The 18,005-nt window shown below is 39.2% G+C and overlaps 2 protein-coding genes across 3 annotated transcripts in view; both read right to left on the reverse strand.

The window, feature by feature from the left end:
• pgm5 (phosphoglucomutase 5) overlaps positions 1-12,873 on the reverse strand; it is a 29,541-nt gene extending 16,668 nt beyond the window's left edge. The window contains exons 1-7 of one of the 2 annotated variants that reach the window (XM_038281508.1): positions 12,729-12,873; positions 12,325-12,651; positions 7,026-7,188; positions 6,758-6,904; positions 6,507-6,632; positions 6,207-6,397; positions 4,517-4,671 (exon numbers count right to left, since the gene is read on the reverse strand). In XM_038281508.1, coding sequence (XP_038137436.1) covers positions 4,517-4,671; positions 6,207-6,397; positions 6,507-6,632; positions 6,758-6,904; positions 7,026-7,188; positions 12,325-12,582 — 1,040 coding nt within the window. In that variant the 5' untranslated portion in view covers positions 12,583-12,651; positions 12,729-12,873. Of the gene's footprint in view, positions 1-4,516; positions 4,672-6,206; positions 6,398-6,506; positions 6,633-6,757; positions 6,905-7,025; positions 7,189-12,324 lie in introns of both variants that reach the window. The other variant, XM_038281509.1, reaches the window with a different exon arrangement.
• A 2,475-nt stretch (positions 12,874-15,348) lies between these two features.
• On the reverse strand, positions 15,349-16,720 carry foxd5 (forkhead box D5). The gene has a single exon (XM_038281505.1). The coding sequence runs from the start codon at positions 16,553-16,555 to the stop codon at positions 15,512-15,514; it is 1,044 nt and encodes a 347-aa protein (XP_038137433.1). The 5' UTR covers positions 16,556-16,720; the 3' UTR covers positions 15,349-15,511.
• Between the last annotated feature and the right edge of the window lie 1,285 nt (positions 16,721-18,005).

An 18,005-nucleotide genomic window follows, 5' to 3' on the forward strand; every position in this document is an offset into this window, starting at 1 on the left:
AAACAGTTCATCCAATATCTTAATAAGGCAAAAAGCTGCAGGAACAAAATGAGTCAACCTTTCACTTTGAATCTTAACCTTTCTCATTTATAAACATTTAAAAAGGCAATTGTGAAAGCATTAGTATAAAAGGAAAATTTAGAGGGATCTGTTTAAAGGAATTGCAGACCAACCTCAAAGCATCCCTTTAATTAACTTTCTTACTTTCTAATTTCTCAACAACATTGAGGTGTTTAAAAATAAAGTCTAAGAAAGCAAAAAGATGTGAAAATGTTCTTTTTAAGACACTTTTAGACATCTGTGGGTTTTTTGTAGGCTTCAAATGAGAACAACACTTCAAGCAGAAAACAGGAAGGGTCAGTGAATTATAGCAAAGTACATTTTCAGCTTACAACCTCTACCTTTAATGGGGCATACCAAATTTAGAGAAAGTAAAAATAATTTAGAAACATCATAGTTAGGGTAAGGACTTAACTTCTCTAGAGAGTGCAAACAGAAACAGTTGGTTTTATGAGGATATTCATGCTTATTGCTGATATAAATCTTAAATAATTACTCTCTTAGATACTTGCTGTCACACTGTCAAGGCCATGAAGAGAAATAAAGACTGCTAATGTCAGAAGACCAGAGAAAAAAATGGAAAGCTTTTCTCATATATACAGCGGGGAGAATACATTTTCCTTCCTGATTTTGTGAGTTTTCTCACCTGCAAAACTCTTAGAATGCTTTAGTTTATATATTTGATACTCCTCAACTGACTCACCTGAATGACAGAATATAAAATAAATATCCAAAAAACCCCACTGTGTGAATTTTAAATAATTTTTATGTTTTTACATTACTTAAGCCCACTAACCAGTGGGATTTCACAGGTTTGTTGGTCCTCTTTAAGAAGCTGAACCTGTTTGAACTCTTTACCTGTATAAAAGACACCTGTCGACACACTCAATCGAATAAAGGACAACCTCTACATGATGCCCAAGACCAGAGAGCTGTTTAAGGGCATCAGGGGCTCGACATTGGGGAGTGGCTGCCTAGTTTTTAGGGCATAGAGCTTGGAATCCCGAGGTTCTGAGTTTGAGCCCCACTCCCTCAGACTGTCACTCTTGGTCCCTGAGCAAAGACCCTTAACCCCCCACTGCTCCCCGGACACCGCACAATGGCAGCCCACTGCTCCACAAGGGGGAGGGTTAAATGCAGAGATTTAGTTGCTCTGTAATTGTGACTGTGTAATGAAAATAAAAGCGTGCAAAAAAAAAGAAAAAAGGACTGGTGTCTTATTGAGGGGAGATTGGATTTGTTTTCCCCACTCTACTTGTACAACAGTTCCTAAAGAAACACAACACTTAACAAAAGCTCAACAAACCAGGCTAAATTTAATGACAAATTCAGAGGGAAGTTTTAGAGGCAACAGTTTGGCCTGTCTAATTATAAAAAAAAAGTGCAACGTCACAGTATGAACTACAGGATGTTGTCATGTATCCTCATCAGTGCAGACTATAAACACCAAGATTTGCGAAAGTAAATATCCAAATCAACTTGACAGATGTTTCAGCCATAAGGGACAAACATGTGGACTTGTCAATCCCTTTAAACCCACTATGTGTTATATGTGAAAGAGGGTATTTTTCAGGGATTTAAGGGCTGGTGAAAACATCTACATAATAATCATGCACATAAATAAACCTCTGAAGAGTTCATCGGAGTTGTTTACAAGAAGAGGGAATAAATGACCAAATATGAGTAAACCAGCTTGATCTCCCTCCGGAGATGCAAGCACTAGAACGGAAAGCCTGGCATTCCTTAAAAGAAAACAAACAGACCCCATCTGATGAACATTTGGCGTTTTAAATAGCACGTCCACCGGCCAAAATAAGCCCCTAGTCTGAATGCAGGGGAATGTTTTTTTTAGTGAGATTGCAAAATTACAGAGACAAAAAAGCTGTGAGAATCAGTTGCCGTTTTCCTTAGTAACTGTACTGACTGACTGAGAAGGAAGCGCAGGGACTAAGCAGTTCATAGTTAAAGCGACTGCAGGGCCCCCTGACTCGCCACGGTGGGTTTAGTTTGAGCAGCTGATGAGCGAACGTTGAGCTCTTTCTTCTGTTTAGAAAGGGGAGCTACTGTATATACAACAGAGACCTTGTTCCTTTATCTTCCTTATCTTGTCCCACATTTCCAGCAACGGAAGAACAAATTTGACAAGAGTGACTGAAAGAGAAGGGAGTCTCAGACGTTTTATTTACAAAAAAAAGTTGTATAAAGACCATTCAATATAAAAATCAATACTGGGCAAAGCCAGTGCAAATATACTAATCCATACTGAAAAAATTATTAAACGGGATGTCATGCAAACTGCAGTAAAACATTCATCTAGGGGCGCTATATCTGCTTTTTATTACCTTTAAGGATATCAGACAAACAATGTTTTCAAAGCAGAAATAATAGAGGTTTTCAATTGACAGATTCAACCATCTGGTGTCTTCCTCTGGGATCTAAGGGTTTCAGACTTTGCATTACATAATAACCAGTTACCAATGACAGTAAAAAGCATTATGAAAAATAAATCTCACACATACTTATTAACATTGGATCCCAAAGTTGCACAGAACTCTGAAAACCCAGATAAAATTAGGCCAATCTAAATATTTTCAAACTAAAAACGCTCATATAGGGAAAATATAAAAGCACATGAATGCTAAAATATTAACAAATCTCTATTTTAGTTTAAGTTAGTTTAGTTTATTTATTTTCTCTCAATGCACCTTTTGCATGACCATATTATTCTGTGAAAAGCACTGAGATATTAGCCTTCTCTACCATTTACCAAACAGCATCTGGTTGCTTCATTTACCATCTCCCCCTACAAGGAGAGCACAGTCAGGACTTGCAATGTCATACAGAAAAAAGCTGCTGCAGCATATAAGCATTATTTAAGCTAGTGATGAAACGTGTCTCAATAGTAGCTGCATTCTTTTCAATAAAGAATGCAGCTACTACACACAAGGCAGCACTGTTAAATCTAAAAGTAAGAGTATGGCTTTTATAAATGGTGTTTCATCATCTTTTTCTTCTGACACAAAGTCATATATGTTTTCTGGGACTTTCCAGACATTTACATAACATATTAAAATCCGCCAAAGGGAGAGGTGTTCTTGCACAGTTGGAAGCCATATTTTCTTGTCTCCTATCAAAAGATTGCCATTAACCTATCAAAATTTAACAACTTTTATGATTTAATTGACCTGACTCTGTGAAGTGTGTTTAGATGACATGTCTTGTAAAATTCTCCAAGGAGGAAGTGACCAAAGGCTGGCATCACATTGGAGAAATTTACCTCTGCATTTAACCCGTCCCCTTGGGGAGTAGTGAGCTGCCATCGTGGGGCGCATGGGGAGCAATCGGGGGTTAAGGGTCTTGCTCAGACAGCTCAGACTGTGGGAGTGGGTTTTGAGCTCACAACCTCAGGATTCCAAGCTCTATGCCCTAACCACTAGGCAGCCCCTCCCCCTAATTAATTAACATCATTTTTTCTTTCTAGGTTGTTTATATCTGTGATAATTAGCTGTTATTGCTTATGAAGGTAATGTGTTAGTCAGTGAACCAGCCTCTTCCACTACATCCTCCACCCTCAAAGTTAGGAAATGCAGATGTTTCCTTCAACATGTCAATGCCACAGCCCTCTTCTCCATGACTGCATCAGCTGTTTCTTAGTTTGTGCCAAGAATGGCACAGGAATTCAAGCGCGTGCAGTACAAGATCTGTCAATTGGGCAAGGATTGATATAACAGCCAAACACAAAGGACAGCATTGCACAGAGAATACACCCTGTAGCATCCAAAAACCGATAAAGCAGCAAATGATTTCACAGTTCAAACCCTCAAAGACGCTCTCCAAAAAAGGCATAAACTTGGGCTGTCTGCAGCATGCACACACTACACCACCAAGCATTTCAACACTTCCTGGAGTTTGTCAGAGACATGAAAACCTTTACCCAAGTGTTACTTTAGGAATATGAGAGGTAGCAGTCTGGTTGTCAGTTAAGGAAAGTAGCATGGCTTTAAAAATCTCAAGTATTTTTCTGCAAGATTGATTTAAAGAAATTAACTGTGGATGTGTTGTTTGTCATGCACAATATAAAGGAACAGAAATGATTGATTTTGATATTTGTCTCCCTGAAGTAGACACGAAATATAAGGCATACTATTATCACTGCAAAGACGAAAGGATAGGCAAACACTGGATGTATTTTCAATTCTATTGTGCAAACAATAGAATTGTGCAATTTAAAAATGCACATGCAGACAAGAAAACTGCAATGATGTCATCATAATGTTCTGCATTAGCTCCTGGATATTTTTGTCAAACTATGAATGCAACATTGAACCACTAACATCTTTAATCTCCATTATAAAATCAATAGTGTGCCACCCAGCTCCTGAGGAGTTAATCTATAAAAACCTTAGATTTTCATACATGACAATTTACTAAATGTGTGTTGATGTGACTACTGTACCTGTCAAGGGCCGCACTTGTGGCCATACTCCTGGCAAAGCCTCTGGCACCATGTTGTCTAAAGTAAGGGATGGTGGAGAGGTTTGCAGCTATAATGGCCACCGAATCTGATGGGTTGACGAAGAAGCCGTTTTCTCCAAGGATCATGTATCGGTCCTGGTACAGGCAAACCATATAGGAAAATAGAAGTGAAATTTAGATTATAAACATAACCTTTAGCCTCCAATTAACAAACCCCTTTGATGTGCAGTGCCGGACACTGCACACGAAGCATGCTCCTTCTGAAATGTGATGAGCAGATGTTCCAGAAATGTCTTTTTCAGTGATTAACTGAACTGCATTATTATGGACACACCATTATTTGTCACTATCTTGGCACTGATGCTTAATTGCTCATTCCATTCACCTGTCTAACTCTGCCCAGTTTCTCATCACTGCTCAACTGATCATCCTGCTCCTACCTCTATTTAAGCTGCTTGCATCCAGTCAACAGGACGTGATTATTCTTGTTCTCATCAGCCAGTGGTGAGTATTTTTAGAGTTCCGTGGTGTTTCTGATTTACTGAGCCGTTCTGCCTCTCAACCACTGAGCCTGCCTGTTCCTGTTCTGATCTGTTTGCCTGAACTGCCTTTGGACTCTTGGATCTCTAAGCCTTCTGTTTGCCTTACCTGGTTTCAGACTCCTGCATGTTCTCCGGGGATGCTGCATCTGGGACACTCTGGGCGGCGCTGCCACATCATATTGGCAGCCCACCGGCTTGATCTACCTCGTTCTCTGGGCATGGACTAAACTTGTAAACCAGGTTTGTGACTCATATTCATAATCTTCCTCAGTCAGGTTATCTTGGTCACTAATCTGTGTTTCCTCTCTCCAGAGTTTCCTGTCTCAGACACCGCTGCAGCTGTTACCACAGATCCGTTTGATTTTTTTAAATGCCTTTCGAGTTATCTCACTGTCTGCCTTGCCTGAATACTGGGTCCTTGTTCTGAGTCATGACATTATTTGCCCTTATTGTTTATTCCTCTTCTAATAACCAGCAAACATTTAAAAATAAGAATGCATTTCTGTTTTAAACAGGGTCAAGGTAAAAGGGTTTCTCTATCCCTTTCTGTCAAAAATTTCCAACTGTCATAATGGTGATTAATAAAAAGGACAAATTATACATAGTTGTGATAAGGAATAAATAAGACACGATATTGTATAACAAAATAAAGTGACTTCAGAATAAATGTTAGAAATGCTTAGGAACGTTTCGGAGAAACTGTGATTAAAGTTTAATACATAATATATTCTGTAACAAGAAATTAACATCTACAAGCAAAACTCCTCACTCTGTGGTGGCATTTATGATCAACAATGTAAGAAACAATGCAATGCTACAACAGATTGGTGCCAAATAGAAGTATTAAAAGTGGATTTAGTGTGAATAAACTAGGCTTTTGGAAGGGCCATGGCATCAACAAATTAAAATATATTACAATTATACCAGGGAAACATATGCTTTTTCTTTAACCTTCTAAACAGTATTAATCCAGTTTTTAGTGGGGATGTGAGCTTCTATCAATGACATCAACTCTTCTTTGGAGAACTGAAAATCTGCAATAAATTCAATCCTAATTGGTTAATGTGTTGAAGTTCTCAGCTTTGATAATGTAACAACCAGTTCTTGTGTTAATATATAACGCTTTACCCCGTCTGCATCAAATGCAGCTCCAAATCCAAACTCGCCCCCTTTCATTGCATCGACCAGAGAGGTGGCGTAGGTCAGGTTGGGCTCCGATGGGCGACCTCCAAAGTCTTCCAGTGGGACACAGTTGACGGCGGAGTTTGCCGGAGCCCCTAACTCATCGCACAGGATCCTTCTCACATAGGGGCCCATCACTATGACAGCCAAAGGAGCACATTTGCAATGTAACTCATAAAATATATTTGATTTACAGCAAAAAAACATAAATTGATCAATGTTTACTACACTGGACGGCTAACTCGCCTCCATTCATGGCATCTATATGTATCTTCAGCTGATCTGGTCCTGTGAGTAGACTCTTAATGGCAGAGAAGTCAAAGATGTTTCGCAACAGTTGTAGATAGACGTCAACAGAGTCTATAATCTCCACTGGAAAAACAGATGCAGGAATGTGCAGAATGGATTTTAGATTTATCTAACACATACAATCCTTTGTAGTATCCTTCAACAAGGGATTCAGAGTTGTCGTGGCTAATTCTGCATTAGTTTTGTACCTCTAAATGGTTTAAACTTGTTTTCAAGATCAAACTCTTGTCTCCCCAGTCTAGAGAGATCAATGCGGAGATCAGGACAGATGGCGTACTCCTCCAGGGTCCGGCTCACCTGGGAGATCCTCTCTATTACTGTATCAGTAGATGGGCCTTCAATGCAAAGAAGACATTCAGAAACATCCCAAAAGCATAGGTTCCAACTGCTTCTAATGTTAAAAAAATGGACGAAGCAGAAATGAGAAGACAACAAGAAACCATGCACAGCACACACCTCCATTAGCCACATTGAACTTGATTCCAAAGTCTCCACCGGGACCTCCAAGGTTGTGGCTTGCCGTGAGGATAATCCCACCAATCGCCTTAATCTTCCTTATGATGCAGGACACGGCAGGGGTGGAAAGAAGTCCATTGAGACCGATTACAAGACGACCAATCTGTGTGGAACAGATGTTAGAGAATAAAAAATCAGAAATTCACTCATCATACAGCACCCCGAAAAAGTATTACATTCCTTAAAAAGTTTCATATTTTATAATGACCTCAAACTCCTTTCTGTTTTTTTGGGACTTTTAGTGGTAGGAACAATAGAGTACATAATGTGCAGTGGATTATAAAGGTCACATTCCCCTAAAAATCATAGATGTGTATGTTGAAAAAAAATGTTTCAAGCCAGCAAAAATAAATACAGGGAGACTAAGGTCCTATTTACACTACCGTCTGAAAACCGATCCGTGCCGAGTTTGCATCAGTTAACCGTACTGAGCTTGGTTCCTTACGACCATTTACACACTGCACTAGCACAGTTCCTCGCCTCCTAGTGACAATCTACGATACTGTTGCTCTCTAGAGGGGAACAAGCAAATCAACATGGCGACGCCCGTAACATTCAGGAAATTTGCAGAGAGTCAGACGAAGAAGGCATCCTTTGGTGAATTTACTTGACAGAGTCGGCTTTTGGGAAGTGGATACAACAAACTATTATCTAATCAGGGCAATCATCACTGGAAATCTTGTGGCAAGCTAGGGAAGCTAGTATTTTTATGAATGTTGGTTGTGGCTGGCGTGGTCCGGTTCAGATGTGCCTGCCATTTACACTAAACAGTTATCTCAGTTACTGTGCTTGAATTGATCTTGGCACGGTTTCAAAAGGGTATTGTAATTGGGGCTATAATGAAAGTGATAAATGAGTAAAGGGGGGCTTAAAGCATTCTGTTTAGTTATATTAAGATTAGATGCTGGTGAAGTTTCTCAGTCATCCATAGTCATTCCACAAATGAATTTTAAAAACAATCCACTGGACTTTGTTTCCAAGTTTGAAGACGTTTTTCTTCCCATCCAAGGAGCTTTTTCAATTCAAAATGTCAGAAATAGCGTTGAGTCAGAGGTTTATACAGTAGCCCAACAAAGCTTACTTTTTGTTTTGAAAACATGCAAATTGAAACATACGTCAGGGTCCACCCCTTTGGAATGGGCGTCGTTTCACTTCTTTTGTTAGCCTGCAATGCACCATACCCGTCTAAGTGTCTGAAAGGGGGGTCATTAAAGGGAATTATTGGCCTGGATGAATAGGCACGGTCCCCCACTCTCCCATCCAAAATGTGAACATTCTGGCCCACAAAAGAATGTCCTTTGTCCATAAGGTGTAGATGTTCCACAGAGTCTTGTCTAGAGGAGGCCGCTCTTCTGTGTTGGGCCATGCGTCTGTGGAGAGGTTGTTTGGTTTCTCCAATATAAACATCAGAGCATTACTCACGGCGTTGAACTGCATACACTACTCTGCTCATATTTGGTCTAGGGGTTTTGACCTTAAAATGCACTAGCCTCTGTCTAAGGGTCTTGTTAGGTTTGAAATGTACTGGGATTTTGTGTTAGCTTAAAATCCTCTCTAAAATCTTCTAGACTACAACAACATATGGGATAACCTTGTTTTTGCATTTAATTTTCTCACCGTTATGTTCTGCTGCCTCTTTTAGATTAACTTGCTGATTTGACAAACGCCCAGTTTGGGTATCCGCAGGTTTGAAGAGCATCTTTGATGTGTTTCTGTTCTTTGTGCGTCCCTTCAGCTTTTGTAAGGACATGCTCAGCACGATGTTGTAAGTTTTTGATGACTAAAAGTTTGTGTTCCAGTGGGTGATGTGAGTCAAAAAGAAGATATTGGTCTGCTTGAGTGGATTTCCTATAGACTTCAATGTTGAGGTTTCCATCTCCTTCCATGCTCACCAAACACTCAGAAAAGCTTGTAGCTTGTTGTTGGTGGCATCCTCTCTGGTGAATTTGATGTTGTGGTCGACCAAGTTAATGTGTGTTCTGAAAGTTTCAACTTCTTTTAGCTGGAATTTGACGAATGTGTCATCCACATATCTAAACAAATGGCTTGGTGGTGTTCTTCTGAAGGTGTTTAAAGCACTCTTTTCCCTTTCTTCCATGTAAAGATTGGCAACAATTGGTGACACGGGAGATCCCATTGCACAACCTTGCTTCTGTCTATAAAGATTATCCCTGAACTTGAAATAGGTTGTGGAAAGACAAAGGTCCAGTAGGGTGCAGTGGGAAGTAACTCAATAGCTGCATTGTAGGTTTTTGAAAGCTGAAACCAGAGCTCAACCCCTCTGTTTAAGGTTGTTTTTTTTCTTTCTTAATTAACATGCCCCTCTCAAACAACCTATTTTCTTTGTCCAAGATGTGAACATTCTGGCCCTCAAAAGAATGTCCATTCTCCAAAAGGTGTAGATGTACCACAGAGTCTTGTATAGAGGAGGTCACTCTTCTGTGTTGGACAATCCCTTCCCTTATTGGCCCAATAATTTAAGGGAAGGGATGGCTCACTTGGGCCTGCAATACACTAAGTGTATCGTAGCCCCAGCCCCTGTACAGGAGAGTGGAGGACCTTGCCCTATTCAGCCAGGCCAACAGTTTCCTTTAACGACCGACCTTTCAGACACTTCAACGGGTATGGGGTATTGCAGGCTAACAAAGAAGCCAAACGACCCCAATTCCAAAGGAGTAAACCCCGTCGTCCATTTCAATTTGCGTGTTTTCAAAACATCTTTAAACTGGACCTTATCCAAACTGGACTTATCCACTGGACTTATCCACGGGACTTTAAACATAGTCCAGTGGTTTGTTTTTTTCTTTTCTTTTTTTTTTTAAATGAAGATTAGATCAACATATGTAAATGAGTCTTGTTGTTTTTTTTACAAAGACCAACAGAAAAGGACACATAAATGGAATGTAAAATAAAATTATATGTATTTTCCTTTTTTTAGATAGATAGATAGATAGATAGATAGATAGATAGATAGATAGATAGATAGATAGATAGATAGATAGATAGATAGATAGATAGATAGATAGATAGATAGATAGATAGATAGATAGATAGATAGATAGATAGATAGATAGATAGATAGATAGATAGATAGATAGATAGATAGATAGATTGTATTCTCTTGACTTAAAAAAGGCTAAGGAGAAACTACTGAGCTCCAAATATTGTGTCACTTTGCTGGCCACTAATTTACTGTCAGCTTTATAAAGCAAATGATCTCCCCCCAAGAGGGGGCCTGAATATCACAGCTATGCTCTCTATTTATACGTTGTATGCTACTTATAAAGTGCTAATACCAGCATCCCACACTTCCCCTGCACATCAGCAACTATAAATGAGAGTGTCCTCTACAGAAAGGAACTCATCCTCCTTAGATAAAAAAAAAGCTGCTTCTTTTTATAAAGGACAGTATGGGATATATCAGATCTAAACTGGTGTATGCTCAGCTACTAGTGTGAGGCGGAAAGTGGTGGAAGGCCTCGGTATGTGTGCCAAGAGTTGATGTTTTACAGTTGGGTCTTTGCCACACACTGTGACAGGGGGATCCCCAGTGTGCACAGTCCAGTTGTGCAGAGGTGTAACTGTTGCGGGGGCGAGGTGGTGGCGTGGCCTACTGTAACGTAGGCAGGAAAAAAGAGCAGGATGGATGGAAGTGCTGATAAGGCTGACATCAGGAGACATTTGGCTGGGGCTAGCAGAAAAAAAGAACCAATTTCAACAACAAATTATTTTCCCTTTAGCTCTTTTTTCCCCCTCTGGAAATGGTCCAAGGTAACACCAAAGTTCTCACAGTACAACATTTTAAAAGAGATTGGTGGGGGTTCCTCTGTTTCGTACTTCATCTTCCTACCTACCCTGTTAATCAACAGCTGATATTTCTACATTACAAGTTTCTTCTTTTTTCAGATAAGAGTATTCCCACTTTGAGATAGGAAATGTGAAACAAAAAGCAATGATTCCGTGATAATATGCAGCTTCCTTTTCTACCACTACCTTTTCCTCTTAGAGGCAGAAACTAAATGAAACAGAGCAATGCAAAAAAAAAAGAATGAATTTTTTTTTTACTGAAAACTAAATAACAGACATGCATTTGTATTTAGTCACTCATAGCTGTGTTTATGAGCCCCTTACTTATCTGCCTTTTGTCTTGCACATGCCTGAACACAGACATTTTGGCACTTTCTGCCTTGCAAATTGGTGAAAGATCCATTGGTGAAGGTAAATATGCATGCCACTGACTCTACTGAAGCATCTCACTGTTTGTCAAAAAAAAAAAAAAAACCCAAAGCAAGATACTGCCACCGTTATGTGGCATGGGGGCCTTAGAGTTCCATTTTGGGTCCATCTGACTTGTGTTTTTATTGGTTTTTCTGTCTCATCACCACAGCTTGGGGCACAATGTAAATACAACCTCTAATAGCTTTTTATGGCAACTCTTTAATACAAAATAGATTTAATGAATATTCTAATAATTATTGGCCTAATGACTTTTTGTTCAGAGGCTTTCACAGAACCGCTGTACAATTATTATCTGAGTATTGGATAAAAGATTAAAAAAGACCTAATAGAATCATGTACTACTTTTGTTGCCATAAAACATAATAAAATATGGGATAAAAAGGGAAATGTGTTCTTGTTTCTCTCTTCAACCCGTACACAGTCTGTTAAAAATAGGATATCCGAATTTCAACTAACCAGCTGTCTGAGATTTTCTGCAATTTTGTCTAGAATTGTATGTAACCAACCTAAAAGTAAACGCACTCAGCAGATACACCGCAGATTAGTCCTTCAACACAGCAAAACTCACATCTCATCCCAATAATTTAAATCCACTCATCTATGATTCTTTTTCTGCTGAGTTTTCCCCTCAGAATTTTTTTTTTCTAATTTACCTATCCTGCTAATCTTTATTGCCTTTTTTCTTTTGTGAATCCATCATTTGTAGCTGTGTTTTCAGGATACTGTGAAAGCTTCAATAAAGTCAGTTTATTGGAGGCTTTCCTGCACTACTCAGTTACTTGATATGAGCCAGATGTTAGGAAAATAAGTATTCTGCTTTGCTGCTTTTCACTTCTTTTTTTGTTTGTTCTTGTTATTTGTTTTTTGTTTTTGTTTTTTTGTTTTTTTGATAGAGTGAAGCAATATCAGGGATAACATTTTAAATCTGGAAGGTGTTAAGCAGGTGTTTTAAACTGCACTGATGATTAGCATGGAGTTAAAAGCCTTCAGGAATCCTTACCCCATTGGCAGCTGCCATTTGGACTATGACCTCAATGGCAGCCCGGCTGAAGTAGCGGCCGTCGCTACCCACCACCATGGTGCAGCCCTGTCTGTCCCGCAGATCGATGGAGGACAGCAGGCTCTGGATGTAGTTCTGTAAGTAGTTCCTCTTCCCCTCGAACAGCGCAGTCTTCCTCCGCAGCCCGTTGGTTCCAGGCTGCTGGTCCTCAAAGGGGGCGGTTTGGACCGTCAACACAGGGATGGGGCTCCTCTCCATCCTCCTTTTTCTTCTCGATTTAGACTGAATCCAAGAGTTTATTTTCTGGAGCTCACAGTTGGGATTAACCTATCACAGAGTAAAAAATAAAGTTTGAAAAAAAAGTCTAGTGGCTGCTTACAGCTGAGGAAAAAGTGGATTTTTACCTTGGCAACTTCTGCCAATGTGGGAGCAGCATCTCTATCCTACCGGAGCCTAAGAGCAAAGCTTCGCTCAGCTGTTAGAAAGCTCCCTCTCTTCCTATTAGGAATGAACAACTGACGGCAAGAGGGGAGAAAAATCAGGGAGGGACTGAGCTTTTAGTGTTACAATCAGCTGAGCCTCAGCCCAAAAATAGACATCTGACTGAAGGGAGTAGAGGAATTGTGCTGTGGCCGGAGTGCAACCGGACACTGTTAGTGTCTGTACTGTCCTTACAGCCCACTGAGAGAATACACTGCTAGACTTTAAATTATAAAACAATGGCATTGTTTTAAATGAACCATAAGGCTCTCCACCCAGGTTAATACGCTTTGGGGGCGCCTGGGAGCAAGAAATGAAAAAGTTATCAGTTGTACAGTTTTCCATTGCTTACTTGCTGCTCAGACAGTGAATAGAGACATCTAAATAGTGCAGTAGTTCTAAATGGGATTAACTGCATTGGTTTATATATGAAACATAACATTTGAGGCTATATTAAACTGTTCTTTGGGGAGGGAAATAAAACTTGTATATCAATCATAAATAACCTTTAATGTTGTTTACTTAAAGATTATGGTAAAGCAAGATGGGAAAAGATTTATTACTTTATCTATTTGTGGAAACACAAATCATGATTTTAGAAACCTTTTTGGCATTGAGATAAGATAAGATAGACTAGATCTTACAGTGGAGAAATTAAAAGAAGATGCCAAAAGAAGGAAAAGGTGCATAGTGTATGTGCAGTACATACAGTGCACCTATATATATATATATATATATATATATATATATATATATATATATATATATATATATATATATAGAGAGAGAGAGAGAGAGAGAGAGAGAGAGAGAGAGAGAGAATATTAAATATTTACTTATATAGATAGGTAGTTATATATATGTATATATAGTTATTGAGTATTAAATAGTATTAAATTAGCACCAAATAACATCATAGCAACCATCATAATAAGCGATTGTTTTCCATCAATTACAGATGTCTTGACATGTATACAGTCAAGTGTATAATAGATTCTATTGCCCTATCTTACTTACTTTTTATTATTGTGTACTCCTTTGTGGTGGGAAGTTGTGACTGGTATTGTTATGATATTGTTTTTACACAAAATATGTACATTTATCAGCTAACTGACACATATAGACATTTAAAATTTCACCTATTTTATACAAAGGAATCAAGCATGCATTTCCCATTTTAACCATACTACAAGTCTAATGATAATCTATCAGGAAGAAAAGAATATATATTAATTTAAAATGCTAGATTTTACATTATACAATAAAAAAATATATACATAATGGGAAAGAATATTAGCCATTTCTTTCATTTTTTGGCCTAAATGTATAATATATGAAGAACACAATTTAAAAAATAGGTGGTCTAATCATTTTTCTATGACTAGATATATGTTGGTACACTGCAGTTAGGTTACTCTAGTCACACAAGCTTGGGAGGACTTCCAAATGATCAGAACGATAGAAAGCCAGGATCAACAGAAAGAAGTCAGTGTCATTGTGGTTTATTGTTTGTTTTACAAATTACATATTTTCACCTAGTCTAGACCTCAGCCTTTTTCCTGAGGATGTAACTCAAAAGTACGGTAGATTTTAGCAAGAAAAGAGATAGGAAGGGTTGAAGAATCAAGGCTTTCAGCCTTACAATATGCTGGGTCTGATGGATCTAACTTTGGATACAAAGAATAAAATCTTGTTGTTGTGAGTTTTTTTTCAGTGAATAATCAATGAGGAACAGGCTGTTTGATATGTGCTCAAAAGTGTGTATCCAAAGGGGGATGAAAAGTTACTGAAGCTTGCATACCAACATTCACCCGTGCTCACTTTTATGCACCAATGTGTGGAACACAGCGCCACCCAGTGGAGGATTAGAGGGAATACACCTTTTCTTTTTCTGCTGACAAAACAAAAAAAGATTTATTCTTTTGAATGAATAAATTATTATTTAATACGTTTTTTAAAGGGTTTATTTAAGAAAAATAAATTTCGCTCTCTTATTTTCAAATGATGCAAATAAATATCAGGGCTAAAAGCTGCCATAGGGCTGCTGAGGATCTGTTCCAAATTATTACAGCCCAGGGTCAATTAATTTAAAGTGTAAAACATATTCATTATTCTGGTTTTGTTTTCTCATTCTTGGCCTACCTTTGGCATAAAGTCATGGCAGTGCCTACATTAACAAGTTCAATTAGTCAGGGTTAGAAGCACTTTAATATTTCTTCTGTTAAAGTTGTCTTTTTTTTTCTTTAGATTTTATTTGTGTGAATCTAAAATATTTCCACTTGATCCTTACTTTGCTGCAAACCTTTCATAGATGTGGAAAAAATCAATAAGGGTTTTATGGCAATTCCTCAACCAAATATTTTTTTCATATCTATTTCTCTTTTTTTCCCACATAAACCAAGTTAAGCCCATCTCAGAACCATAATAACCACAGTAAACCTTAATCTTGAATATACCGTCACTGTCATTTTAACTACATTTTAAGTGTTTTTCCCTAATCTACTATATTTCTTTCCAAATAATTACACATCAAAAACATGTTTTTCAACCATTTATTAGTTTGTAGAAAAAAAATTAAATAAGCAGTTTTGAATCTGCCTGTCCCAGATATATTACTATACATTTCCAAGAATAAGCACATAAATGTCATGCAATTAAAGTATTTCTTTAAGAAACAGAAAAAGAAGTGATAATGTCTCGGGTAGCTTCAGCACCGAGTGTAAGAGAGCATGAGATGCCCGTTTGTAAAAGGTGGGCTGCTCAGCGTTTCAGGGAGACAGAGGGGAGCCTTCAAAGGATGCAGGAGGGTTGGTACCAAATGGGCTGCCGGGTTTGATATCTGATGACCAAATCCAAGTCTGCTGTGAAGAGGATGAGGCGGGTATGGTTTCTGATTACTGATGGAAGATGGCCTGCTCATTATGCTGTCAATGCTAAATGAGAACTTTGCGTGCGTACCAAACTTTGGCTCTGTTACGCACGGCTGCGCCCTGGAGTCTTTGGCCCCAGTGAGTTTCCCATGGGCGTTAAAAACATGTGGTGAAAGGTGGTGAGAAGAGGGGGGCATCATGGTACCGTGCTGCAGGGGTATGTACCGAACAGGAGGAGCTGGTACAACGTTTACCTGCCCTTGTGCGTAAAACGACTGTCCGTACGGCCTGTATCTGCTCAGGCTGGGGTAAAACAGTCCGTCTCTGCTGAATGCAGGCTGGTTCCTCTTAAACCGCTTTCTTCTGCGCAGGAAGCTGCCGTTGTCAAACATGTCCTCAGACGCAGGGTCCAGAGACCAGTAGTTACCTTTGCCCGGGTTCCCAGGCTCCCTTGGGATCTTGATGAAACAGTCATTGAGGGAGAGGTTGTGTCTGATGGAGTTTTGCCAAGCGGGAAACTTCTCCCTGTAGTAGGGGAACTTGTTGCTGATAAAGTCACAGATGCCGCTCAGCGTCAGCTTCTTCAGCGGGCTCTGCAGGATGGCCATGGTGATGAGGGCGATGTAGGAGTAGGGAGGTTTTACCGAGCTGCCCTGGCTCTTACCGGGCGTCGGATCGTCCGCGTAGAAGCTGCTCTCTCCTTCTCCAGAAGAGTCTGCCTCTGAGGAGTCAAACTCTGCCGATGATCCAGCGTCCGTGGAGCAGTGGTTTCTGAACACCAGCGGGTGGATAGGGTCTTCGTCACCTTCTATATCGATCTCACTCTCCTCCATAGAAAGTGCAGTTTGGTGAGGCGCTTCAAATTCTCTGGAGATAATCATGATGGCGCCTTAACTATGAGTGCCAAAGACAAGCGGAACTGAGCGTCGTGCGTAAAAGCGCCTATGCCATACAGCTGGTCCAAAGATAAGACTCTGTCCAGTGGTGAGCGCTTAGGTTTTTATATACAGGGATGCTTTTGTCTTGTAAGCCAGACCCATTAATCCCTCGGACCTATCAGAGCCCCCTCGCTGCAAGGAGGCACCTCTAGGTGGGGGGGGGGGGGGGGGGGGGGGGGGGGGGGGGGCTGTTTGGTGCGAAAGGCCCATTCAGCCCTGGAATGGCCGATTCACACTCTTTTTTTTCCCTTTAGTAGGGAAGGCATTGGAATAGCAGAACAAACTAAAACGAATGTAAACAATGGCACATCAAATGCTGTAAAGGGTGATCAGATGGGGGTCACCACTGAGAGCAGGAGAAATCTTAGGTTAGAACTTTGAAACAGGAAAGAAAAATATTTGATCTCCTGTTATTTGTATAAACAACCTACTCAAAAACTTCCTTGTATTAGAGTGATTCTATGGAGTCACAAACTATGTTTTTATAAAGAGGAAACATGATCTGGTTTGGTTATGATTGTTTTATGCTTCCCTAAAGCAAAAGAAAGTAAACACCTAATATTTTATAAAACAAAGTGGTGTGTTTTTAGTTTAGCAAGGTATTACTGTGTGTTATTAAAAAGAATATGCTCTGAATTTATGTGCGTGTAGGTGGTGAGGGGTGTATTTGTTTATTTAGATACTTATTTGGGACAGTTTTTGGTATATTTACAAACCTTCTGGGTACCACCATGCCTTATGTGTCTTCATGAGCCATTACCACTGGGTTATATATACCATTATATATTTGTGAACCTTATATCAACTGAAAATTGAAATTAAGCTTTTTCTGCTGAAATTATTTTCCACCTTTATTTGTTATGATAAAGAGAAGGGCTGCATTTTTTATGTATTTACTGATTAATTAATGTCATTTGTGAATCTTTTGAGTATATTTTCATTTTTAAAAAATGCATTTAAGTGAAAATAGCAGACTTCTCTCATTTGGACACTGAGAAAAAATAATCCAACCGTTTTTTGCATTACCTTAATCATATCTAGTTATTTAACACAATTTTTCTAACATGATACAATTGTGTTAAAGTAACTAAATTTAAAAAAGGTTGCATTATTTTTTTAATTGTGTGCTATGCTGCGTTAAATGACATTATTTCCTACTTTTTATAAGCTTCAGAGCAGTTTCTCTGCAATAAATTTGAGTCTTGAACTAAAGTCGCATCTTGTTTTTTTTTATTTCATACAGTAGCTTTTTCAAACGGGGGTGTTTTGGGTGGATTTCCAACCCCACACCCAACACTTGATAAGAAACAGAGCGATTAGTTTAACACCTTTGGATGGCACTGTGGGTGGCGTGGCCGTGGAAATGGCCGTGGGATTAAGCTCCCCGCAGTCA

This window comes from Cyprinodon tularosa, unplaced genomic scaffold (assembly GCF_016077235.1).
Source record: "Cyprinodon tularosa strain WSP-4 unplaced genomic scaffold, ASM1607723v1 ctg171, whole genome shotgun sequence".
In the NCBI taxonomy this organism is placed as follows: domain Eukaryota; kingdom Metazoa; phylum Chordata; class Actinopteri; order Cyprinodontiformes; family Cyprinodontidae; genus Cyprinodon; species Cyprinodon tularosa.

Bases quoted from the DNA above. Each gene is read 5' to 3' on its own strand.
- foxd5 (XM_038281505.1), bottom strand. From the start codon at position 16,555: ATGATTATCTCCAGAGAATTTGAAGCGCCTCACCAAACTGCACTTTCT.